The sequence below is a fragment of the Carassius carassius genome, chromosome 9 (assembly GCF_963082965.1).
Source record: "Carassius carassius chromosome 9, fCarCar2.1, whole genome shotgun sequence".
Classification (NCBI taxonomy): Eukaryota; Metazoa; Chordata; class Actinopteri; order Cypriniformes; family Cyprinidae; genus Carassius; species Carassius carassius.
Genome location: NC_081763.1, coordinates 11,587,523 through 11,614,324, shown reverse-complemented (window position 1 = coordinate 11,614,324; position 26,802 = coordinate 11,587,523). Strand labels below are relative to the sequence as shown.

The 26,802-nt window shown below is 37.9% G+C and overlaps 1 protein-coding gene across 6 annotated transcripts in view; it reads left to right on the top strand.

The window, feature by feature from the left end:
• Window positions 1-26,802, top strand: part of LOC132148950 (histone deacetylase 5-like) — an 81,316-nt gene that overhangs the window by 22,844 nt on the left and 31,670 nt on the right. For 2 of the 6 annotated variants that reach the window (XM_059557766.1, XM_059557761.1), the window contains exon 1: window positions 5,811-6,659. The exons of the other annotated variants lie outside the window; for them this stretch is intronic. In XM_059557766.1, the coding sequence (XP_059413749.1) occupies window positions 6,509-6,659 (151 nt within the window). In that variant the 5' untranslated portion in view covers window positions 5,811-6,508. Of the gene's footprint in view, window positions 1-5,810; window positions 6,660-26,802 lie in introns of those variants that run through there. 6 annotated transcript variants of the gene reach the window in all.

Sequence of the window (26,802 nt, the reverse complement as noted above, 5' to 3'; positions counted from 1 at the left end):
GCCTGGTTTGTTGTCTGAAAAGTGAGCGGCACAGGGGTCAGTAAACACCGCTTTGAATTAGTCAACCTGTTCGAAACATTGATTTCTCTGGAATACTGCAGGAGGCTGTCCTCCAACCCAGAGGATCCTGTCATTATCTGTATGTGTTAATATTTAGTGGAATCGGTGGAATAAATACACACCAGTCTGTATGTGTATGTGAGTGTGTGCATTTGCTGGCAGGGAGGAGCATTGCAGTTGGGGCTGTGCAGAGAATGAGTCATTGCAGCTTTCTATTTGAGGAGAAAGAATCTGTATGCGTCCCCTGTGCCGTGTCTGTGTGTGAATCCTCACTTTGGGTGTAAGTGCATCAGTCTATGCCTTGATATGAGTCATCAAATGATGATTCTAAAAAAGGTTGTTTTTCTCGCTGTAAATGTATACAGGCGCCATATCAGGCTGTCATGGGCAGTTTAATGATACATTTGTCTGCATTTGCCTATGTATGTGCTCCGAAGGATTGTTTAGAAGGCTTGCATGTGTGTGTGTGTGTGTGTGTGTCCTTTAGACCCCATTGCAGAGCAGAACTGAAAGCTAATTCTCTTTGCCTTTTTCTCACAGGAATGTCTGTCAGTCTCTCAAATGAGGACATTTAAGAAACAATTTTGCAAACTGGAGCTAATTTCTCATTCCTTCCTGGTGATTCGGTTTAATTTCTTTCATTGGGTTTGTTTTTGGACTTGACAGCACTTTCAGGATTTAATGGATCATGGATTTTGTGGACTTGAGAAATTATGTTTGCTCATAATAAAGACAGGTAACAAATCGCTCCTCAATCAGGCAGTTGTTTATTCAGGTGGTATCGACGTTTTAGATCGACTTGTAGTGAAATGATCCCACAGCACCGCCCGAGATCTTTGAGTGCCCGGGCCTGATTCAGGTGCAGTGACATCACACCAAAATTTAAATGTACAAAAAATTATATTAGGGTGTATATGTTATTTAAAATACATATATTGTATGTATGGATACTGTCACTTGAATACTAGATATGGATACTGGGGGCAGTTGTGGCCTTAATTAGAACTGAAGATCTTTGCCCGAACCCGAAGGGACCCGATAGGACCCGACGGGTTTGGGCTTAATTTATATCATCTTACGCGGGCTCGGGTCGGGCTCGGGCTTGCGCTCCGGTCATGTGATGTGTTTCGGTTATTTTCGGCGAAAATGGAGAAAGATGTGAAAATGGATGCTGAGTAGGTGTAACGGAGGCTTGCCTCTGGCGATTACGTTTTGGTTGCACCAGCAACTAAAGCAAAGTCTGAGGTGTGGAAAGGTTTTGACCATGTTTATAATGAGAATAATGAGTGAATAATGACGCACCATCAGTGAGCGCAGGAACGCGCTGAAGACACCTACAGTGGATTCAATCATTTTCCTCCACAAAAACATGTAGGCTTAGCCTAATCTCTGTGAGTAAAGGTTTTTCAAATGATAACTATATATTCATTGAGTCTTAAATGCATAATGTGGACTGAGTATTTACACTAATGTTGGCATTATTCTTTTATTAAATGTCAGCTGCTAGTGGCGAAGCAAATCCGGCGGAGCCTTTATCTTAATTTCGTTATTGCCAAATACCCATCTTCAATAAAAATTGATCTTAATTTTATTTGTTAAAAAAGACTCGTTTTTATTGGTGCGTTGGTCTATTTATAGGCTAAATGAGCCTATGCCTATTTGTTAAGATGTCACAGATGACTTATTTTATTTCTTTATTCCAACTTCCAAGTGGTGTTGTCTCTATTAATAAATTATGTTAAAACATCTATAAATGACTCATTCTTGACAAAAGGCAAAAGAGCTGTGTGCGTGCGCACATTTGAATAATGTCGGTCTGTAAACGGGTTCAGGCTTTTGAAAAGCTGTCAATCAAAATGTACTTGTCGGGCTCGGGTCGAAACCTGTCGGGCTCGGGTCCTGTCGGGCCTAACTTTTAAGGCCCGATTACAGCTCTAGGCCTAATGGTTAGAGAGTCAGATTTGTAACCCAAAGGCAGCGGGTTCGATTCTCAGTACCAGCAGGGATTGTAGGTGGGGGGAGTGAATGACCAGTGCTCTCTTCTACCCTCAGTACCATGACTAATGTGCCATTGAGCAAGGCACCAAACCCCTGTGTGTTCACGGTGGGTGTGTGTGTGTGTGTGTGTGTGTACTACTCACTGCTGTGTTTGTGCACTTGGATGGGTGAAGTTCTATACTAGGCTACACATCACTCACATTTTCACTTTCACATGTCTTACTACTAGCAGCACCATCTAGTGGCTGTGTGTGGGACACCCTTAAAGGGATAGTTCACCCCAAAATATGAATTGAGAGATTTAATCCAAGTCTTTTGAAGGGGCACAGTCACTGATGAACAGATTTAATGTATGCTCAAATATAAACATTGATCAGCAAGCTATGTTCACAACATTCAGAAGCTCAAGCATGCTTGCTTGAACCAGTCAGGTTCATTCTCGCGTGTCACGCAAGTATGGTTGAGCTGATTACATGCTTGTGTCTGAATATCATAGGATCATCAAAAGAGATTAAACTGCTCAATTCATATGGATTTATTTTCTTTACAAATCTTTTGATAACCTACAATGCCTATAAAAAGTCATGTTTTTGTTATGTTGCATTATGTTAAACTGATTTAAATGACTTTTTTTGCACATAAATCTATGTCCCACTCACCATAATGACAAAGAATAAACCAGATTTATCACAACTTTGCAAATTTATTAAAAATAAACTAAAAAAAAAATATTTTTTACCCATTTTATAGTGAAAGTTTTTGAATTCTTCTCTACAATCCGCACAGTGTGTGATGAGTTTTGTCATTTGCAAAGCTAAATGAATGAATGTAAAACTTGAAATTTTAGGGTTTGGGGATTTAGAAGAACCCACTAACCCTACAGTAATCGTGATGCTTGCCTTAGCATACTTAAAATACATTTTCCTAACATGGCAGCGGTCACAGGACAGTCCACGGTAAGAGAGTTGGTTATCTGTATGAGAAACTGCTGTGTTTTTCTTGGCTTTGTTTTAATTAATCCCATCCAAACAGAGACTATTTTTGTGGGCTTGTAAGTGTGAGCTACTACAGTAAATGTTATTTAGGGTGGGAGAGAGAGAAAGAGAGTTCACATGCTCCTGAAGCTTCAGCGCATATTTCACCCATCTGTCCACAGCCACAGTGAGGAACGGACACATTTATTTGCCATTCTTCTCCAGCGTCCAAGATTCCTTCAGAACCCAGTGGCGAAAGCTTACGGCTAGCTTTGGGTTGGCCTTAATTGGGTCAGGTCTGGCTAAAGGCGAGAGACTAGCTGTCAAACAAAGTCTGCTGCCAAAGTCCTTGACATTACCAACATGAGTTCATCACTTGCTGAAAAAAAGGGCTTCAAAAACAAGTGGTGTGCTCTCCCCACCTTCCCATGGCTATATATAAGCCCAACTAACGTCAGAAAGCCCAAAAGGTACATCCACCTATAAATAACAGGGGCGGCTGGACACTGAAGCCAACAGACAAAACTGAAGTTAAAAGGACTATGTAAAATGTTTGACGTCCACGCAGCTCTGGGACAAATAGCAGTTAAGCATGCTTGTAACTTAAAGAGCAACAAGAGCAGAGTCTAAGTTATTTTCAAGATGAAAGCATGCGCTGCACACACACGTTTGTTTTTGTGAAAAGTGGGGACATCCCATAGGCGTAATGGTTTTTATACTGTACAAACTCTATATTAGTACTGTATTGAATTTGTTGTATTTAATGTTTAAATATTTATTTTGAATTTGATTTATTAGGTGCAAAAAATTAAGATTTTTTAATGTGAGCATTTAAATTTAATTTGTTTTAAATTTTGCACACAATAATATTAATAATTATTAATATGTTACACCTGTGTTCATAAAGGTTTAAATATTTATTTTACATTTGATTCATTTTTATAAAAACAAAAAGGGAAATTAAATGCCTTTCTAAATGCATTTTGGACAATCCATTAGATAACACTAATGATAGTATTAAAAATATATTTCTTTTATTAAATGTTTATATATTTATTTTACATCCATTATGCATGTATTTACCTAAAAATCTTAATTTAATATAAAATGCATTTTTTGCACTTTTGTACTTTTTAAATGCATTTGTGCATACTTGATTAGAATAATAGAATATTACATTTGTTTTATTAAATAAATGTTTCAATATATCTATTTATATACTTTTAGTTATTATTATTTTATTGTGCTACATGCTGTCGATTGCTCATGGGCAAATCATGCCTCACAAAACGTGTTTCTATTTTCAGCCTTGCTTCAAATGATGTGTTAGCCCTGCTAGGGGTGCCAAAACATTTAATGTTGAAGTGCTTTGATTTCTCCTGAGTAAATACACACACATAACCTGTATTTGCCCTCTTAGATCATGCCCTATGGCCAGGCAGTGATTGGAGATGCTGGCTACATGCACATCTGTTCCATGTTGTTTTTAAATGCGTCTTTTTTCAAACAACTGCTTGACAAAGCTTCTCTTTGATCGTTGCCTGCTCTTGAGCCAAGTCCATTTTAACTCTCCAACACACTTGTGGTCATGGTGACAGACTGCTCTAAGAAAAACACGTCAGAGGTCTAATTTAGACGTTCTGGATAAATCTTACCATTTAATATTGGTCTGGGACCAACTTTCCTTGCATGAAATGTTTCCTTGCAAGAAATGTTCTTCCTCTTATTTAGTCTTGAAGCATCTTTCCTGGAGATTTGTGCTTGTGCAACAGGTCAGTCTGTCTTGTATAATAAATGCGATGAACTTGCGTTTGGCAGTGGGTCCAAAAACTGATGTGGAACATCGATGCCCGAAAACCTTGTCATAAATCAACTCCGAGGGCATGAAATCAATAGTGCAATTCATAATGGATGTATTATGCTGCCCTCACACCTAACATAACAAAGATTTAGTGTATTAATGATTTAAATTCACCTCCATACATCATTGTAGTCTTTTTAAATATTGAAATGGTCTTGGTTTTCATACAGTTTGAACACAACTTTATTTTTATTTTTTTATTTGTTTTATTCACTACTTATTTATTTGTTTTTCTTTAAATAATAGAGTGAGATTAGAGCGCTTGGCATATCACAGGTTTGGTAATGCTGCATTGGCTGCCCTAGTCTTTTGACCCACATGTGCTTGTGAAACAGTTACCCTTGTGTTCTGTGTCAGTAGTGCTGACGCAGATTCCTTGTGTATGAAGGAAGCAGTCCTCTGTATTAAAAGCGTAGATTTAAACGCTTGTGTTTCAAACGCATGAATTAGTTCCATTCATTATAGCGTACATTGGCACAAACCTAGCAGCGCTCCTGTTGTTTTGTATCTGGTTTGCCCTTGTGCTGGCTTGTATTATCGAGTTAAACTCAGTTTGGTCTCACTCCTCCAGTCTTGTCATGGTCTAGTGTCTGATTGGCTTCTTTTTTAGCTCCTATTATTGTTTTTGGCTCCTTTATTTACATGATAAACAATCGACCATCCCTTCTCTTCCATCTTCAGTCTCTCTCTCTCTCTCTCTCTCTCTCTCTCTCTCTCTCTCTCTCTCTCTCTCTCTCTCGGCTCCCGACTCTATTTATAGCACAGTCCCGCCCCTCCCCTGTCGCTCGGCAGCTATTTCCAGCAGCCTGAAGCAGCTCCAGTCTGTTTGTAAACTCCACGTCTCTATACCTCTGCTCTCCCATTCGCCTCACACAGCGGGTGAGGGTGCAGAGATTCGGCTTTGAACAATTACAGTCGGACGCTTTCGTTTAAGCCCATTCATCAGAAGGGTGACTTGTGTGCTGTGCTGTAAGCGAGGACTTGTACAGAGAGTCAAGGGGAAGGAAGGAACAGAGCAAAAGTCTCCCAGCGATCTACTTAGTGATCGTCTCTCCCATTCTGTCGCTTTCATCTCATCCCGTCGCATTTCGTCATAAGGGAAGTGGCTCTTTTGGAGTCCGCCAAAACCACATGTATGACTTCAGACGTTTGCAGGATATATGCACGCTCAGACAGGGGTCTTGGATACAAGCCATACTTGGACTTGTCGGTGTGAATTAGCAGTTTGTTTCTGACATCGACAATTAGACAAGAAGGCGATGTGGTGTATGAATAGACTCATTTGTGTGGCTGTAAAGCTGTGAGTTTGAGTGGATAATTTGAGAATTTGTCTACAGGATTTCCTTTCACGGATACCAGTTCTGACTGCATTTGTTTATTGATTATATTTTTATTTTTTGTTTATTTAATTTTTTGAACCATGGAACTAATGGGCAAAGCGATGTTCGATTCTTTGCATGCATGCACCTTTTGATAAAGGAAGTGGTGCTTTTTTCCCCTCTTCCTACAAATGTGTTTGCATATTTGACCTTTTTGGATGGAGAGTGGGCAGGCATCTACTTTTTCATGTTAATTTGTTTTTGCATTAATTGAGTGGCGATATTTTGAGACTGGCATGCTTTTGAAGCCAACCGTACCGGGACTGTGCGCAATGTTGCAGACAATTTATGAGACCGAGTCCTGCTTCTCTTCAGACAGCACATCCAGCAGAGAGCGACACGTGGAGTTGCTTTCTCAGTCCAGAAGCACCAGCATGCCCAGCACTGGTGAGTTGAAGAGAGCGATGGAGAAGAGCAGATACACAAGTGCAAGCGTGCATGAATATACGCGTGTTGTTTTGAAAAAGAAAGAAGGGTGAGGGGTAGAAACAGGCTTGCATTGCCTGCAATTGAAGCTTCTTTGAATTCAAACGTTGTTGATGTTTGTTTGATAGAACAACAGTATTGCTGTGGCTACATCTTGACTTTGTTTTGTCTGGGTCAGACTCTGTTTGGGTAAAACCATGAGGGTCATAGTGTAAACCTGGATTGGGCACCCTTAAACAAATGTGGCTGCTTTTCCTTTACGCAGTACCACAATCAACGTCACTCTTTTGCACAGTTTCTTATTGCATTCTCTTAGGCTAGTTAATCTTTTAAGTTTGTTAAGTTAATATGGAATGCTCTTGTGAGTGTTAAACCTGGTAGACGCAAATGTTTTGTCATTTGCGAAATGACCATTGTGACTTTCAACCGTTGTTTAATTTTTTTTTTATTACACTTTAGTTTCTGGTGTCTTTGTTTAAAGGGATTTAAAGGGATAGTTCACCCAAAAATGTCATTTTTGTCATCATTTACTCACCCTCATGTCCAATCCAAACCTGTATGAGTTAATTTTCGTATGTTGAAGACTTTTTGAAAAATAGTGGCGGGAAAAAAAATCTATGAAAGTCAGTGGCTACCAGCAACTGTTTGGTGACACACATTCTTCAAAATATCTTCTTTTGTGTTCAGCTGAAGAAACTAATACAGGTTTGAAATGACTTGAGGGTAAGTAAATGATGATTGAATTTTAATTTTTGGGTGAACTATCTATCTCTTTAAATACTGAGTAATGTTAGTTAACAGCATGGATGTAAGGTAGGGTTGAGGTTAAGATTAGAGTTTGGTTTTGGGGTTTTTGCATGTAATTATACATAATGTACTGTTATTACTATAGTAAGTACATGTAACAGGAATACTGTAGAATAAAGTGTTGTTGTTCTTTATGTTGTAAGATGTGTAAAATGATCTTGTTCCTCAGAGTTCGAGAGGCTCTTAGCCTTATTTTGGCAGAGTAAACTTGTCTCTCGTCCTTGTCAGAAGTGATGTCAACATTCCCGTCAGAGCTTTGTAAGGTTCGGCCATCTCTCACCTGCGCTTGAATCAACACAGAGGAATGACTGTATAACAGTGTGTGGGTGTGCAGCCACTTCCTTTCTCTGCCCCGGGCCTGTTTATCTGTCAACTGTTCAAATAGATAGATACGCTGTTATTATCAAGTCCTTCACCTCTTTAACTGTAAAAGCAACCCCTTCGTACTGGTTCGAAATGTATTAAGGCAGTTCTCTGTTGATTTGGAGTGACAGATATGTGTTACAGTAAGGGTTCAGTCTAGTGTTGACAGGGCTATCCAAGAAAATGAGAAGGGTATTACTCCATCCAGACAGCCGAATCCCTCACAATCTGCAAGAAACCACTGAAAACTCATCTCTTCCGTTAGCAGCTAACTGCCTCCTCTTAAAAAAAATTATATTATAATAATAAAATATATATAATAATATAATAACAAAAATGATATGCCTTCACCTTTTCTTTTCACTTATTATCCTTTATCCCTTCCTAGCTTTTAATGTTTTGAACGACGACTGAAGCTTTGTATAACGGGCATTTCACGTTTATTGCAATGTTATGGTAAATCGCTTGTTGTATTTCTAACTGTAAGTCGCTTGGGATAAAAGCGTCTGCCAAATGAATAAATTGTTTTGTGTTTACAGAAAGAGTTTTGAAGTGGAGAAAAAAAATCCTTCTCTTTTCCAAACCCCTCTTATGAAAATAAACTGTTGTTCACAACTTTTCAGGGCACGTACTGTACCATGATCATGTAGTCAGCACTCTGAGAGCATAACCACACTAAATCCTTGATTCCCATTGGAATTTTTAGCTCTATTTGAAAAAATATTAAAACCCTCTTTAAGATTCCTGTAAGATCCTACTGAATGAACTGCTATTGTTGTTGTTGTATTGGAATAATGTCTTGATAAAGTCAGTTAAAAGAAACTTTTGGAATTTTGAAATCCTGAACTGTTGATGTTCACAAAATTTTATTCCACTGATAATCATATATGTTATTTTTGGGAACTTACATTTGTTTACACCAGTTAATGCATTAGGTATTATGAACTAACAATGAATAATACTTCTACATTTATTATGCATTTATTAATCATGGTTCATGTTAATTTCTGTTGATCAAAAATACAATTAAAACAGGAATATTGTAAAATATTATTATAATTAAAAACTAATTTTCTAATTATTCTATTCTAATTTTTGTTGGAATATATTATAAAATGTAATTTATGTTGTCTGTGATGACGAAATTTAATTTTCAGCATCATTACTGCAGTCTTCAGTGTCACATGATCCTTCAGAAATAATTTCTAATATGCTGATTTGCTGCTCAATAAACATTTCTTATTATTTCTTAAAATGTTGAAAATAGTTATACGGCTTAATATTTTCTCTGTAAACCGTGATAGATTTTTTTTTCAGGATTCATTAATGACTAGAAAGTTTAAAAGAGCAGCATTTAATCTAAATATTTTTGTGACTGTAAATGTAAATGTCTGATCAACACTGTCACTTTTGATGATTTTTGCTGTGGTGCCCGGGGAGCAGGGGAGCAGCTGGGTGTTCGGTGCCGTGCTCAAGGGTCTCACCTCAGTCATGGTATTGAGGGTGGAAGAGAGTTCTGGCCAAGACTCGAACCCACAAGCTTTGGGTTGCAAGTCTGTCTCTCTAATCATTAGGGCACAACAGAGTGCTGACATGTCTAATTGTCCCAAAGGAAACATGACACTCATCCACATCTGCTGTAACACATCATGTACAGCATGTGTCCTGATTACGCAATACAATATATAGGTAGCGCTGGGGTTTGCACAGTTATTGTGATCGTCTAGACATATGTTTGCTGCACTGTGAAGCACTGTGAATTATCCAGCCAGGAGGTGTCTGACATATTGATGTGATTTTGTTTAAGCAGACACTTTTGAATATGCGAACCCTACAAACAAATTTTGGGTCCAAAAATAGTCTTTATGATTGAGGCCAAATGATTTCCCCTGGAACATTTCTTTGCAGATTTACGGGATAAGCTGAGTTGATCTTCTAAACTTGCTGAACTGGGATCGAATCATTATAAGTCGATACTCTCTGAGGAGGTTTTTAATTAATTATACCTGTGCTATGTAATGGAAAAAGCCTTGCAACATCAAGCTGAATCATTATGGATTAGGTGGATTGCAGATTTGATGACTGACCGGTGGCTGCTTGTCCCAGTTTTTATCTGACCGAAAATATGTGACTGTAAAACAGTCCTAGAGAATAAAAGAACACTTTAGAAAGTAACTTTAAACTGTTGAATTAAAAAGGAAGAAAATCCCTGCTAAGATTAAACGGGTGTGATTGGAAATAAATTCAGTCTATTGAACCTCCTTTGTTCTGTGGTCCGTGTTTAAACTGTGTAGCAGAAATATAGACCTTAATAGCAGTTTGTATTGTGTCAGTCTCTTCAAACAAAAGCAAAGAACAGTATCTTTCAAATCAGTGACAGAAACTGCCAACACTTGAGCCGAAACAAATGCATTGAATCGGTGCTGATTTATAAATTAATGGCATGGCTTTGACATTAAGATGTCTCATCCATATGCTGATGGTTCCCTTACTCACCTACACTCTTTAGTTGCTTGCTTTAGATATGATGTCATTTATGTTCCTCTCATAAAGCACATATTAAAATATCTTGCGAATTTCCTATATGTCACTGCAGCAATATCAATGTTTTCTGGTGAGAAATGGGACATGCAAAACAATACTGGGTGTTGTGTTGGCATGCACGTGCCATCTGATTTATATGCCAGAACTAGCTAATGGATTTAGCCAAACAGTCTGGAATTGTCATGCATGGCCATGCTGCCATTTGGCATGGGAGAACGTTGCCAATACATGGTCATGTGAAAAAGGCCCTGACTCGTTGTTAAAGTCTATGTGAAACACAAAGTGCTATGGTAGCAACCCATTTGACTTCTGTAACCGGTTTCTTGTAAATTAAACATTTACTTTTATCTGTCTTTGGATGGTGTTTTTTTTTTTTTTTTTCTTCTACAAATTGGGTCAGTAGTTTAGATTTGTACTTGTCTGCCAACATTTTCACTAGGCCAACCACCAAAGAATAATGGATTGATGATGTCACATGACACACATCACATCGCTTCAGACCAACTTTATTGTTATTTGGAATGAATAATGCAGAAATAATAAACTGTGAATTTAGATTTTGTAAGGCCAAGGGAAAGGTAAACTTTAGGGCTTTTTAGTCTTGAACTTTCATTTGCATACCAAGTTTGCTTATTACTTCTAGTTGCCAAAATGAAGAGCTCCTCTAAATTTAGCTGTATCGTTCCCACCACAGCTAGTCAGCTATGTCCTCCCCAGTGATGCCCCGTGCTATAATAAGCAACTGGCATGTCACGGCTGTTTACAGGCCTATGGTCCCATGTCTTGAATGGCAGCTGGAGCACTATGGGAATGCATTAGCCCCACCCACTTTATGGTCTTTCAACACCTACTTTGAGATCTGTTCTCAAACTGCAGTGCGCTTAATGTCCGGGTTGACAGACGATCTAAATGAAACAAACATGAGTCAGTCAGTCAGTGATTCAGTGGATGATTCAAATGATCAGTTGTTTATCTGTTGCTCTTTTTTGTCTTGCAGATATCGATTCTACGTTTGTGTAGGTGTTCATTTGACAGGTTACAAAAGTACCAAATCGACAACAATGGAAGGTTGATGCAAAAAAGTACAAAAATATGCTCAACATGGGAAACGATTATTTTTAATGTACTCCAGTAGTTCATCATAAGGAGATCATAGCGGACATTGGAAGCATTCAGTTTAGATTGAGGAGGACATTGTGCAGCCGAGTGGAAATAGAATATGCATATATTGCAAGCTGTTCTATTTGTACCCTACACATGAGCTAATAATATCTCACTGGTCTAATTTTACCTATTATTGTTGTTTAGTATAGGATAGTCCTATAATAGTGCTCAGGTATGTTTCTGGATGCAAGATATTGTAGACAGCAGTATGTATAAAGTTGGTGAGCAGTGAGGCCTCTTTACAGCAAGTCTGTTCTTTATATCATTGTTGGTAGGGTACTAGGGTTTTGCTAGCTGCTTTCTGGGTGATTCCTTATGGCCTACAGTAATTCAAAAGTGCCACATCCGTGTAAAAAAAAATTCCCACAAGTATTGTGTCCAATACTCAACAAACTTTTTATTTTAGGTGTCATCAGTTCAGAGGCAGAGAACACACTGAATGAGAATGAAAGTCAACAACTGAAATGTAAAATCTTCATTAAAGATACATTACTGCTGTGAAAAAAAGTACAATGTTTATTATTCATTTTCTTTTTGTATGGCATATGCTTTAATTAAGCTGTCAAACAACAAAAGGAAAATTTTCTTTGCATTTAATGGAAAATTATATAAGTGGCATTCAAGAATTGTGTGTAGCCTAGCCTCTAAAATGCCATCGATGAGCACTCAATAATGGCAGCAATGAGCGCGCATTCAAAAAAACAACAAAAAAAAACCAATGGTTTTGACTTTTAGGCTGCTGTATGTTGTCGGCTTGCCACATCCGGTATTTCTGTAGTGGTACATCTGATGTATAGATTCTCTGTTTTCAGTCATTTGTACTGTAAGATTTAGCAGTAAAGTATTTTTTTAAGCTGTCTCTGCATTTCATCTTCGTCGCAGGCCAGGGTTCTGCTGACACGTGCCGCCAATGTTTTTATTTGATATTCTGCTAGTGAAGAATGACTTTCCACTTCTTCGTTTACCTCCTCATCTTCATTTCCCTTCTTATCTTAATAAGTGAAAGTATGGTTCAGACTGTTAGATGCAGACTATTTTGTTGTTTTTGCCTCTTGCCAAATGACCCATGCCTTTTAATTCCTGATATCTTTTAATATCCTTTACTGGAAATAGTTGAATAAGAAAAGGAATAACCTTTCTGCGACACAAGCCAAGAGTTGAATGTGCTGTGGGAATTCGGCTGTTGTGGGTGAATTTTTGTACCCACTAGAAGCAGTCATTGAATCTGAAAACGTTGGTGGTATTCTGTCAGGAATGGTCATTTTTGTGAGCCATCTGTTTCTCTGATGTTGAGACATATTAATAATGTTAATAATCTGAAAGAGTTTTTCCAATCCCACCCCAAAATGCTTTCATATCATGTCTTTTTTTAAGAGAAAAACCCTCTTTTTCTGCTGGAATACACCCTGCGACCCCCTCTTTGCTTCTTTCTAAAAAGTGGTGTGAGATGAATTCCGCACCACACATTGAAGTTTACCCAGAAAACAACATTCCTCTCATGCAAGCGTTTGACGTCAATGCTGGTGCATTTATAGAACCTGTAAACAGTGGCCGGCACTCAGCCTGCTACTTAGCGATGACATTTCATCGTCTGAATGTTTATGCTTTGCATGCGGCTGCTGCTTCTTCTCTGCTTTTTTTCTTGCTCATGAAAAGTTGTCCCATTTGAACTAGAGCCCCAAGGAACGGCGGTTGGGCTACACAGCTCATGGTATGATTGGTAGAGGTTTCGCTGTTGAATGGGACACTGTATTTGGGGTTGATGGTGTAGGAGGGGGGTGATGGGAAATTGAGTTGGTGGACCAAGTTTAGTGCCATGTGATGCCGACAAAGGACAATGGAGTCAGATGTCATTTTGCTTCATGTGTGAGGGGTTGCACTAATTTTGAAAACCATATCAATTTTGAAGAATATAAAAAGCCTTTATTCAGTGATGGCTTAGTCATTTAAAAGCAAGTAACAAGTGACCACACACCGACGCATTGCGGCTAATGAGACTTGCACTAATTTGTTGACTAGTTCTGCCAGTACCATTACCATTAAGCAGGTTAATGGAAGTAATTTAGAGATTTGCAAAAAATTCCATTAACAATGTTATTAAAATATTAGTCTTTTTAAATACTTGAAAAACTTTTATTAAATAATAATATTAGGTGAGCATTGCATGGCAAAGGAAATTTGAATGTAAAATTTGAGATAATTTAACATGCACAATTTCCTTTTCAATATTGACTTATCAATAGCCAGCATATTTATGAATATTTAATAGTGTATGCCTATTTTTACACTCAGTTTTAACTTCTATTATTTTATTATTATTTTAAAGACATTTATACTTTTATTTAGCAAGGATGCATTAAAAGGGTCAAAAGTGACTAGGGCTGGACGATTAATCGAAAAGTAATCGAAACCGAAATTCAGAACCTCTAACCGACTTAATTTTCCCATGTCAGTTATTTTGGTTTTTTAATCCTGTTAATACTTCTTCCTTAAAAGGATACTGCCTTGCCACTTGCCAATTTAACCATTCAAAAAACTTTAAAGCATTCAAACACAAGATGCGGAAAAGCTGAACTGAGCAGCTGGTTACTTGCGCGCGGTGCTCGGTGCGCAAGCGGAGAGAGAGCTGCGTCTCACGGTAACACTGAACTGAACTGAGCTCTCCTTTGTGGAATTGCTAATGCAACCTTTTCACACCACAGACTGAACACAATTAATCATTACTTGTAATTGGCCGACAAAGTATTGACTGTTGTCTGAAGTTTTGTTTGATAGAAATATATGTAATGGATTATAATCAAAGTTATCTGAAATGATCAAAGATGAACTTGTTCTGACAGTTTAACTCTGAGTTCTTGTCATATTTTATTACCATTTTCTAAACTATAGCAAATAAACTGATAATGTGAGAAATGTTGAAGGTGTCTGAATAAATTTTGGTTTGACTGTATGTTTAATTTTTACAGTGCTATTTTACATTTAATTATTCGGTTTCTGTACCTGGACACTTAAAAACTTGAAAAAACTTAAACTGTGTAAATAGCACAAACAAATAAACAGAACGAACATCCAAATTAAACACTTTCAAACAGGGCCCACTGGTACAACCTGCATCGGGTCCCTGCTTACAGTACAAACCTTGTCATTGAACTATGAGGGCAAAAAAACAAAACGGAAACAAAATAATCATTCATTAATCGTAATCGAGGTAAAATGTTCAATTAATCAAGGTTTTGATTTTAGGCCATAATCGTCCAGCCCTAAAAGTGACTGTAAATAACATTTCTATTTCATACAAATGTTGTTCATGAACATATCCTGAAAAAAATAAGTATATATATATATATAGATAGATAGATATTACACAATTATTTTCTTTACATTTATTTTCTTTTATTAATCGGCCATAGCAGCCTTAACTAGTCTACTAATAAAACTAGTCATCATGCAAGTAGTATAAGTAGGAATAAAAATTGAGTCTCGTGATTAGTGCATGTGCTAGAACTGGCATCATATCCCAATACCATTAGCCCCTCTATTCCCATAATTTCTTGTCTTCTCTCAACTGTATAAAGCTCTGTTAATATAAAGCTCTGTTCTCACGCTAAAATAGCACCATTCAGCATGCATGACGTGAACGAATCGACATGCATTAGCCGATAAATATTGTTGACTTCCAGCAGTGTCATTATCCACTTTAATTGACGTCATCGTCCGCATGTCTTATGGATCAAGAGTCGTTATGAACTAACATCATGCGGTGCGCAAGCCCTCACTTTGCCTTTTTACAGCTGTCTTTTTTTGGGCTTCCACCAAAGAACTGCTGGTTTCTTGTTTTCCCAGAGTGAGGGGATCTACCAGTGTTGCCAAACCATTGGCTGGGTCTGACGGACTCCATTTGATTCTCTCTCTCTCCTAGTTCCCTTGCTCTCGTTCATCTATGTGCCGTTAACAAGGAGAGGATGCAGAACCGATTTGACAGGGCAGCCTACCGCACGTCGCTATGTGCTATTTCTGGAAAGCAATATTCATGCTTTTTTCTTTCTCTCTGCCTCTCCATCTCTCCTGCTCGTTTCTGAAGCGTAGATGGTGTACCATTGCTAAAGAAAATAACCATGACGTAAGTCAGGCTCTCTGCAAGATAGCCTTAAAAACAGGGGGATGGTAGAAAGAGCCTGTAGAGCTCAAATAATAAACGCTTCCTCCAGGGAGGCTGCGGATGCAGGAGACCGTTTCAGTCAAAAAGCAGTAAAATCAATATGAAACCGCAAACTATTTATAAAAATGAAGCACATTTAAGGGAAAAGTAATCAGTCCTGTCATTTCTGAAAACGTCACCCTTGCACTAAAGTCTTAATTGACTGATTACAACTTTTTCTTACTGTGATTATTTGCTCATTGCCATGTGGTTTCCACTGACAGCTTTTATTTGAAGGCAAACCACCATGGACTCCTAATACATTTAGCTTTTTTCCATTCTGTCCTGAAGATTTTTGGTTTATAGTACAAATTTATCTCGCTCTTGCTGCGTGTGTGTGTATGTTTGTGTACGGTCTCTGTATTAATATATCACAGGTCTGCACCTTCTGAGCCTCTAGGTTATTTCTGTGCTGGGGAAACACGTCCCATGATTCACTGCTGTCCCAAAGCTTACCTACAGAGATGCTTCTGCAGAACAGAGGGAAGTGGAGGCACATTTATTAATGACTGTCCTTCAGGTCCTTCCTCAGTGTCCTTAGCTTTTCTTGCTCTCTTTGTCTTATTTCTCTGTCTCTCTTATAGGTTTGCGAGATAGATAGATAGATAGATAGATAGATAGATATTTAGTTTTTATATTCACCTCAAATTATATATATGTATGTGTGTGTGTGTTTGTGTGTGTGTAGTATGTATATTAATTTCAAATTATAATTTCATAATATATTAGAATATAAATATTTTTGCTTTTAAATGTAAAATAATATATTTAATAGAGCCCGACCGATATGGATTTTTGGGGGCCGATGCCGATATTAACTCGAAAAGAGCCGATTTATAAGCCGATATTTTGATTTTAAAAATAATCTGGATATTAGACCCATTTCCTATAAACTGCACTTACACAACATTCAATAGCAAAATATCTGCCTGTTCTATGTATGTGGGCTGTATAAACCATTTTACAGAATGGATTATGTAAAAAAAAAAAAAACTTAGATTACAGTCTCAATGACTAAACAATTGCACATCAAAAGTATATATTTTTTAATGATCAAAAACCAGTCTGGTTTTAAACATTTAACACTTTTACTTTCTTCCAGTTGAAGCTGGTTTTAACAGTCTGTGTGTGTACTGTAAATAAATTATAATACTAAAGTTAAAGTATTTGCAGAAGTAGTCCCACACTTTGCTGCTACAGCATTCACCTTTTTCAGCCATCTGTAGGCAGAAAGAGAGACAGGGAAAGAATAAGCATGTGTATTAATAATATCACCATGTATCATTACTCATGTCATCATTAGAATTATAATAATAATAAACTGGGATCTCCTACATAGGCAAAAATGAGAAATATATATATATTTTTTATTTGTCAAGCAATAGGTATTACCTACTTATATTTAACAATATTATTTCAACATTTTTCTGTTATGTCTGTAAAGCTGCTTTGAAACAATATGTAAAAAAAAAAAAAAAAAAAGCGCTTTTTCAGCTCACATTTATTTACATGTCCCCTCTGGTTTAATCATTTCTGACGCACCTACTGTAGTTACTGTAACTACACTATATTTGCTCTCACAGACACATTCACAAGAGACCCGTATATCTTCTCCTCTTCTCTTTGTGCAGTCTGAATCAAAACATCGTCTTGCCTACTATTACCGGAAGATTACGGAATCAATTCGAACACACCTCTGTCAATTTTGAGAAGAACCACCTTCAAACAAGTTAATAGCAAGCATTTAAGGGGCCTACTAAAAAGGAAGCTATATTAGCGTTAGAGTAACGTAACCAGCCTGAATTCACCAAATTGTTCTCTGGACCTGAGGGTAGCCTCTTCTTCCTTGCTTCTCTCTTAATTCTCATCAGCAGGACTAGCGCTATCGCTCGCTTCTTACAACGGGACAGATACATGTTTGCTGCTGACCGAAAAGGAGGAACAACAGACTATGAAAGAGCTCCCGCTAAACGTTTTTAAAACTCCGCCTAAGCCATAGCGCAGCGCAAATCGCGTTGTATCAGAAGGGCAACGCTGAGCCCAGCGGCAAGCGCCGTGCATACCGCGTCCTGTGTGAAAGGCCCAATTGCGCGGTCATTATGTGGGAAACACACCGCAATAGAATAAGAATAAGTTAAACGCTAACGTTATAGTTTGACCTCCTATTAACGTTCGCGCTCTTCCACTGATAAACATGGTATTAGCTTTGTGGCTAATCTAATATAGCAATGCATTAGTGGCTGTAAGTGATGTTACAGAATATTTAGAAGTGATAATGATAGGACCGTTAGCTAGAACTACCACACAGTTTTTATATACAGGGTATGAACTAAATCTACAATCATTTCACATGACGAACGACAGACTCACCGTCAAAACAGCTGCAGAGCTCCCTCTGGTGGGCACACTATGCAACACTCATAACATGAGTGAAGCATGAGACTCTGTTTCTCATGTTTCATCGGCCGTTATAAATGCCGATTTAAATGCAATGACCTTATATCGGCCGATATATCGGTCGGGCTCTAATATTTAATATATTAAGTCTTGTCTAACAATATAATATATACTTCTCTTGCTCACTTTGTCTCTTTGTATGTATAGTGATATAGAATTATTATTAGAATAAATTTCCAAATGTAACAACTTTTCCATACTTAAAAAAAAAAGGTCATATAATTCAATAAATTGATTCTTGCAGATTGTGATAGACAAATAAGTTTGTAAATGTTACAAAAAATATATATATTTCTTTTGCTGTCTATTTCTCTCTGTATCTGCACAACAGGGCTTTAGACTGATTGCTCAGACATTTATTAAAGATCTTCTGGCTGGAATGCACACAGGAAATGGTGTCAGCAAATTGTGTCAGCTTTAAATTTCTCTTTCAACTGAGCTCTGAAAACAAAAGGACGGCCCTTCGGGTGAGAGGAGAGGAGACGTTAGGTTGTTGCTGCCATGAGGGACGACGTCTGTAAGGATATGGTGGTTAGATGTCAACTTAAGCACAGTTTTTCACTTAACTTATCCTTGAAAATGTTTTAGTTCTTCGACTAGATTCTGTAACGCATTGACAGATCATCATCTGGTTAGATGCTGGTTTAGATCATAGCACATCGGTTCACATCTATGGAAAATCCCTGCTTGCAGTCCCTGGGCGGAGCTTTAATTACATTATTGACAGGCCATCGGCATGATTTTCATGAGGGTCCTCAGGTCAAAGGCCATCTCTGCAAAAAAAACTACACACAGCATTCATCACCGACGTTTATAGCAAGATGGAAGAGAGCGAACAGTGCGATAGAGAGATGCACAGAGAGCCGCCTGGAAATGTAGCATCCTAAAATAGATTTGCGCACTTTTTAAAGCGCAGCGTATCCCCCACCTCCCCCCTCCGCTACCCCCAGTGCATTATTAATCCATGGCTATTTATATCTGCGCTTTTCGCAGACAGACTGTGTTCTGTCACTGCTTGTGTTTAATCTCTTCTGGGAGTGTAGGAGAGGGCGGGGGCCGGGGGGATGAGGAGGAGGCGAAGGTGTAGAGGAAAGCGAGGAAGACGGGGGAAGGAACTTGAAGCCAGGAAAGAGCCCCTGCTATGGTGGAAATGGGCCAGCTATTTCAATACATAACTTGAAAAAGGCATTGTATTGGATTTCATTATTTTGACCAAAATGTTAAAAAGAATTTGTAAGTGTGATAAATATCTTCCATGGGCCGATTTTTAGTCTCTCTTCAGATGATTATTTGCTGTGATTGTGGAAGTAAGCTCTGGAAAGTGCTCAGACATTTATTTATTGTGTCTGGTAGAGGGCCAGGGTCATTCCAGCATAATAAAGAAAGAAAGAAAGAAAGAAAGAAAGAAAGAAAGAAAGAAAGAAAGAAAGAAAGAAAGAAAAAGAAAGAAATTGAGACCATCTAAATGACTTATGCGGCTGACAAATATGACCTCCGGAGGACGCAGCCTCCGAAAGAAGATGCTAGTACATTTGTTTTAAATGTGTAAGTACTTGCACTTTCGATGCACAGCACTGGCACATTATTCTGTTTACTGTCGTTCTAGTCAGGGTTTTACAATTCTAAACAATACTGTGTGCTCTAGTCTTATTGTCAAATTCAAATATGACTGAGCTGGGAATTGTGATTAACAATTGCCCATCTGCTTATTAACAAACTTAAAGGGTTAGTTCACCCAAAAAAGAAAATTAGCTTGTGTTAGCTTGTGTTGCCCTCGAGTCGTCCTAGGTGTATATGACATTTGAAATATTGATATTTTTCTTACAAAAGAAAGGCCTTTATTCACCCCCAAACCCCCCCACACCCCCCCCCCCCCAGGAGCCGTGTGTGGAATGTATTATTATGAATGTGCATGCTTTATTTGATGACATGTGGACTGTTCAACTGCAACAGCCACTGACTGCAATGATAGAGCTTGAAATAGCCAGGACAGTTTTTAATATAACTCCGACTGGATTCGTCTTAAAGAAGAAAGTCATATACACCTAGGATGACTCGAGGGTGAGTAAATCATTTTTGGGTGAACTAACCCTTTAAGCTAACTGCTGTATAAGGAGAACGAGTGTAGATAAACACACACATACACACACTGGCACCTTGCTTCTAATGCCAGTGATATGGAGTGAGAGGAAGCTATTTCTAGTCCTTCCAACAGGCGATTAGCATAATCCATGGAGTATGATATAATCTGATGAAAGGTAAATCTGGCTACTCATGCATTCTCTGGCCCACTTCCAGACACTTCATTGATAAGTCCTGCTTGGCTTTTTATCCAAATAACATCACCCAGTTTTACTACACCCAGTCTGTCATCTCTCGTTCCTGTCCTATTCTCTCTCGCTCACCCATTCCTTATGCAACGCCTTCTTTTATTTTTGATGAGGAGGTACCTCTCTCTCTCTCTTTCTCTCTTCTATTTTTTATCCTGTCAGGTTACAATGCCCTTACCTCATTTTTAATGCATGGTAAGTACCTCTGCGGAAATGTTTTTTGCTTTTTTATACCTTTCCCATGGGACGAGATCACCATTGTCCTCATTTATACATCACCTGGAAAAACACCAGAGAAACTGCAATACAACATGGAAAGTTGTGTACTTTATATTTATGTGTGCACAAATCATTTAAAAAATGTTATCAGCTGAACTGTTTATTTATTGGATATTTGTGTATGCTCATTTTACATTTAGAAGACATTTTCTGTCATCTAAGACTCATATGTAATCTATAAAAGGACTAATAATTTAATTAAAATATAATATTTATCAAATCTCAAGATGAATATCCATTTTTCATACTGTGTATTATTATATTGTGGTGCCTAAGTTTTTTGTAGCCTTAAAAGAACTGATTTCGTTTTTTTTTTTTTTTTTTTTTTTTAATTTTTAGCAAAATAGTATAGAATTTTAAAGTCAGTCATTTAATGTTGTCTGTATCAGTTAAAAAAAATTTTGGGCTTATTGGTATTGTTCAGAATTTTAATATCTTGCATCCCTATTTTTGTGAGATTTTACATTAAAATGCCTAAACATCCTTATGCTACTTGAGAAGCAAAGTTTCATATTTCCAGAGTTGTTCTCAGGAAATATATATATATGAGAAATTCTCATTTCCCTTTTTTTATTTTATTTTTTATTTTTTAAACTTCTCTTATTTTAAGGATGTATGCCCATTGTTTTACCAGAAAACAAGACAGAAATACTTATTTTATTATCTTTTACAGTACATTTCATGAAAGCTTGATGCTGTTTATATCGTTCTGCAAGTTTGTATATGTGTTCTACATGTGGGCGCTACTGAGTCTCCACTTTTTTTTTCCCCAATTGCCTGGAAACCCCCTCAGTCTGCCCAACCTCCACACTGAGGACTTCCTCGAAAACTACAGTCCCGGAGTACCTCCCCTTTTTCTTTTTTTTCCCTTCATGCGTTTTTCATCTTCTCCTTTCAACTTAAAAACAGGTCCTTGATGAGTAACTACCAATTTGGAGGCGGGTGATATTTAAAATGGAGGAGAAGTTTGATAAAGGATAGACATTAGCTGTGACGGAATTGCCGTTTTCTTTTGTTGGACAGGAAGGAGTTGATAGGAAGGTTGTCTTTAATTGTCCCTTTGCTTGCTTATTATCACCTCTAAGGAGTTTTCTTTAGGGATCTGGGAGTCTGTCACATAGATGTTGTGTTTGGACTGATTACTGATGTGTGCTGCTGCTGCTGCAAACACGCTAGACTGTGAACAAACATGTTAACAAAACATTTACATGGCTGTAACCAAGTTTTAATATTAATAGAGCTCATAAATAGGTATGTGCTCCATAAATAATTTCCTTCATGTTCAAATGGAAATTTTGTAACTGACTAGTCAAAAAAAAAAAAAAAAGAAAGTCAAGAAATATACTGCTTAATCTATGAATCAAACAATCGAATCCCATTCTGAATGCAAACTCAGTTAACTAAATATGTTATTTTAGGGTATTCATCAAGATGTGGATATAAGATCTGTTGTTGCTGAGTAAGTTACAACATGCCTTCTAGACCCAGTCCCCTCACACCTCCTCCAAGCAATCTCTCCTACACTTTTACCAGCACTCAGACACATCATCAACACCTCACAGGCACCTTCCCCACTGCATTCAAGCAGCCTCGGGTAACCCCACTGCTCAAAAAACCTAGATTAAACACTTCTATGACAGATAGCTACAGACCTGTCTCTCCTTCCATTCATAACGAAAACTTTTGAAAGAGTTGTTTTCAATCAGATATTACTGTTTCTTTCACAGAACAACAAACTCGACGCTAACCAGTCAGGTTTCAGGACTAGGCATTCAACTGAGACTGCACTACTGTCAGTCACGGAAGCACTGCGGATTGCAAAAGCTGATTCCAAATCTTCAGTTCTTATTCTGCTGGATGTATCTGCTGCTTTTGACACTGTCAATCATCAGATCCCCCTGTCTGCCCTCTCATCCCTGGGCATCACACGGATTCCACTTCGCTGGTTTGAATCCTATCTTACTGATAGGTCTTTCAGTGTGGCTTTGGGAGGGGAGGTATCCAAAGCACATCAACTCCTCTTCTCCATATATATGACATCGTTGGGTCCCATCATACAGGCACATGGATTCTCCCACCATTGCTATGCTGAGGACACACAGCTCTATCTTTCATTTCAACCAGATGATCCAACGGTAGCTGCACGGATCTCAGGCTGCCTGGCAGACATCTCAGCATGGATGAAAAAATATCACTTACAGCTCAACCTGGCAAAGACTTGAGCTTCTTGTCCTCCAGTATGATTTCTGCATCCAACTAGGCTCTTTTACAATTTCCCCATCAACTTCGGTCAGAAATCTTGTTGTAACCTTTGATGACCAGCTGACCTTAAAAGACCACATTGCAAAGACTGCTCGATCTTGCAGGTTTTTGCATTGCACAACATCAGAAAGATCAGGCCCTTTCTAACGGAGCATGCTGCACAACTTCTTGTCCAGGGCCTTGTCAATTTCTAGGCTGAACTACTGGCTGGATTTCCAACAAGCACAATCAAACCTTTACCAAAGATTCAGAATGCAGCAGCATGACTGGTCTTCAACGAACTCAAAAGAGCCCATTTTACAGTTCTCTTTATCTCCTTGCACTGGCTGCCGGTTGAAGCTCGAATCAAGTTCAATACATTGATGCTTGCATATAGAACAGCCACAGGCTCAGCACCCACCTACTTCCACTCACTATTATGAATCTACATCCCCTCCAGAAGTCTGAGATCCGCTAGTGAGCGACATCTCGTGGTACCATCACAGAGAGGCTCAAAATCACTTTCCAGAACATTCTCGTTCACCATTCCTGGCTGGTGGAATAATCTTCCCACCCCTATCCGAAATGCCGAATCCTTGACAATTTTCAAGCGACAGTTGAAAACTCATCTCTTTTGAATGTACTTGGCTTCATCGTATAAAAAAAACAAAAAAAAAAAAAAACTTTTTGGTGTTTACCAACGGCTTGGTTTCGGTTTTGGTGTAAACAACATCTTCTCCATACTACTGCTCTGTTTTTTTCCGCAATATATTGTATGAATAACGTAGCAGCGCCATATCTAGTGGCCTCAACTGGATAGGCTAACAAAAGCATTAAAATGCAATGACACTTACATCGTTGTCTCATTTCATATTTTTTTTTATCGATGAATATTCAAAATTAAATTTTTCTTTTTGTTTTGACAGTCCTAAAGCCTATAAACAAGTTTAATTATTATGTAATTTTTTTGTCAACTAGCACTAAAAGTATTGTTTAGTCATCTAGTCTCGCATTTCCTTTCAATTGTGAATCAGACTACAGTGTTCACGCAGTCTGTTTGTTTTTGCATGCAGCCCCTGAAGCCTGAACGGCCTATATTGTATATTCTGCATTTTTTACGGAGTACTTCATTAGGTAATGTTTTGAGCCATTTGTTGTGGACACCATTGAACTTCATACATGGGAAGCACCCTGTTCTTCTCCTGGACGACTACTATGTGTCTAGGGAAGTTTATGCTAAGCTCATGTGGTCAGTTACAGGAGCGGTAGCCCTGGTGACCTCGGCTGGCGAGGCTCTGACGTAAAAGGCTTGACACAGTCAATTGGCCCAAGGGCTCGAGGAAGGCTATTTTTAGCCCCTGACTGATAAAGGGGGAGTAATCTGATTTTCATGTAAGCCGAATGCTTCCGCCAGGCATCCAGCAAAAAAAACTGATCATTAGCATGTTGGTAAACTTTAGCCGATGCTGGGAGGGCGAGCTGGGCTACGGTAAAGGCTGAGTGACTCGTGGGTTAATTTGTTCTCAGCAGTGAGGGGGCCCCGCATAGTGCTGTCCTACCTCAACCTTGAGACCCCTGCAGACTCAAGGACACCATGATGACTCTTTGGAGTTTGAAGAGACGAAGTATAGCTTCATACGTGATATGCCAATTTCTAGGGTAAAACACTCATGTTTTTTGTGCCAGTGTTTCCTGTTTTTTTCCCAGTTATTTGCTAATATTGTAACAAATGTGATGACCATGATGATGGTAATGAGTTATGCTGAATGCTAACTAGGGCTGTCACAATACATTTATCCATTTGGCAGACACTTTTATCAAAAATGACTTTGCATTGCATTGACGTTATAAATTCACGGTAATGAATATGCATGATATTGTTAGCATGGGCACCTCTCAATACCGTGAATACTTTACAAATTATTCTGAATTTGGGATGCATTTTAAGAATACTTTTCCCATCAACTAGTCAAAATGCACAACAACGCTGTATGCTGCTTGAAAGACACGTGTGCTCTCTGATGTAAACAAGAACACATGAGAAGCACATGGGGAACACGTGAGAGACGTGCTGAATGAAAGCACATTCACTCTCTGACAGCAGATGGCGCTAAACTCCAAAAATGCAGCCATTACCCTGGAAACCCCATAAATAAAGCAGCTGCTACTTTCTAAAACATATTTAAATAGATTTAAATAGCCAGTCAGAGTTGTGGATTTGCTATGGTGTTCATCACAGTGCCAAATACTTAAATATTAAGACTTAATAGGCTCTTCATTTTAAAACTTATTTTTGTAATGTTAATCTGGACTACAACATGTCCTAGATGTCTAAAAATCTTTTGATTCTTTATTGTTCTTTCACACTTTACATTAGGGCTTCATTAGTTAACTCATTAGTTAACATAAACTGCCAATGAAAAATTCCAATATTTAATAACAAGTTGTGAGCTAACATGAACTAAGACTTGTATTTTTTAACAAAGATTAATAACTTTTGTAGCTAATGCTTATTGTGAATCTTAATGCATTAACTAAGATTAACTAATGAGGTCTTATTGTAAAGTTATACCTATTGGTCTTTATAGTCCTTTTGCACTTTAATCTGTGTAAAATGTTTAACTTTATGTTTTTCTGTATTGCTTTATCAGCTATGACCCACTCATCTTTAATGGGAGCACTCTGTTTCCTGACTGAATGCCTTTGGAGAGAGCGTAAACTAACTTGCGCAAGAGGCAGAAAATGCAACGCTATTCCCATGGCAACTCATTAATGCCACATTATTGCAGTGAAACTAAAAAGACTATTTAAAGAGGGGGAAAAAAGTGCAACAATAAAAGTAATGCCAACAAAAGCAGGAATGATGGGTTTGTGGGGCCTTTTTAGTACATCACTTGTGCCAAAAACTTTTGCTGAGAAGCTTTGGGAAGCTCAGTTTTGTGGCAAGTGGTGCTTTTGTTAATATAAGAGATGGAGAAAAAGTGATTGGTTGGACTGCTTTTTAGAATGAGCATCAGGACATCCTCTTGGTTTCCCCAATCGGTAATATAATGGCATGCCCTCTTCAATGGTACAGTGCCCTAACATAAGGCAGGCTTTGGCCATGACTTTTTCCTCATGACCTATAACAAAACTTTTGCCCTTTAACACCGATTTTACACCAACTTTGGTATTTTTCTATGCTGTGCTTCCTGGATAAAGCTGGTTTACAGATGCATCTTACATGAACTAAATAGTACCGTCTCAATTGCAAATACACCCATGGTCTTTGATTATGTAACTGTGTGCTCTAAACAGATTGTAAGACTATTTTGAGCAGTACTGGCAAAGAGGTTAAGGGAACAAGTTTGAACCCATTCAGAAGTGTCCCGTTACAAAATAAATAGATACATTTATTTCAGGATCCAACTCTGATAACTTAAGAGTTCAAAAGAAAAAAAAAATTAAATAGTAAAGGCAATGTTTACAATGTTACAAAATATTTCTGTCACTTTTGATTAATACGATTTACGTATTCTTAAAGTAATAATAAGTCTTAATTTCTTTCAAAAAATAATAATTAAAAAAAAATATATATATATATATTTCTCACCCAAAAGTATTGAATGTTGAATTTCATAGAAATTGTTTCATTTTGGTATTAAAGTAGGTCCTAAAGCTCCTTCAAAATTATAATTGTATCACATATATATGTATACAGAAATAAGATATTCATTGTTTA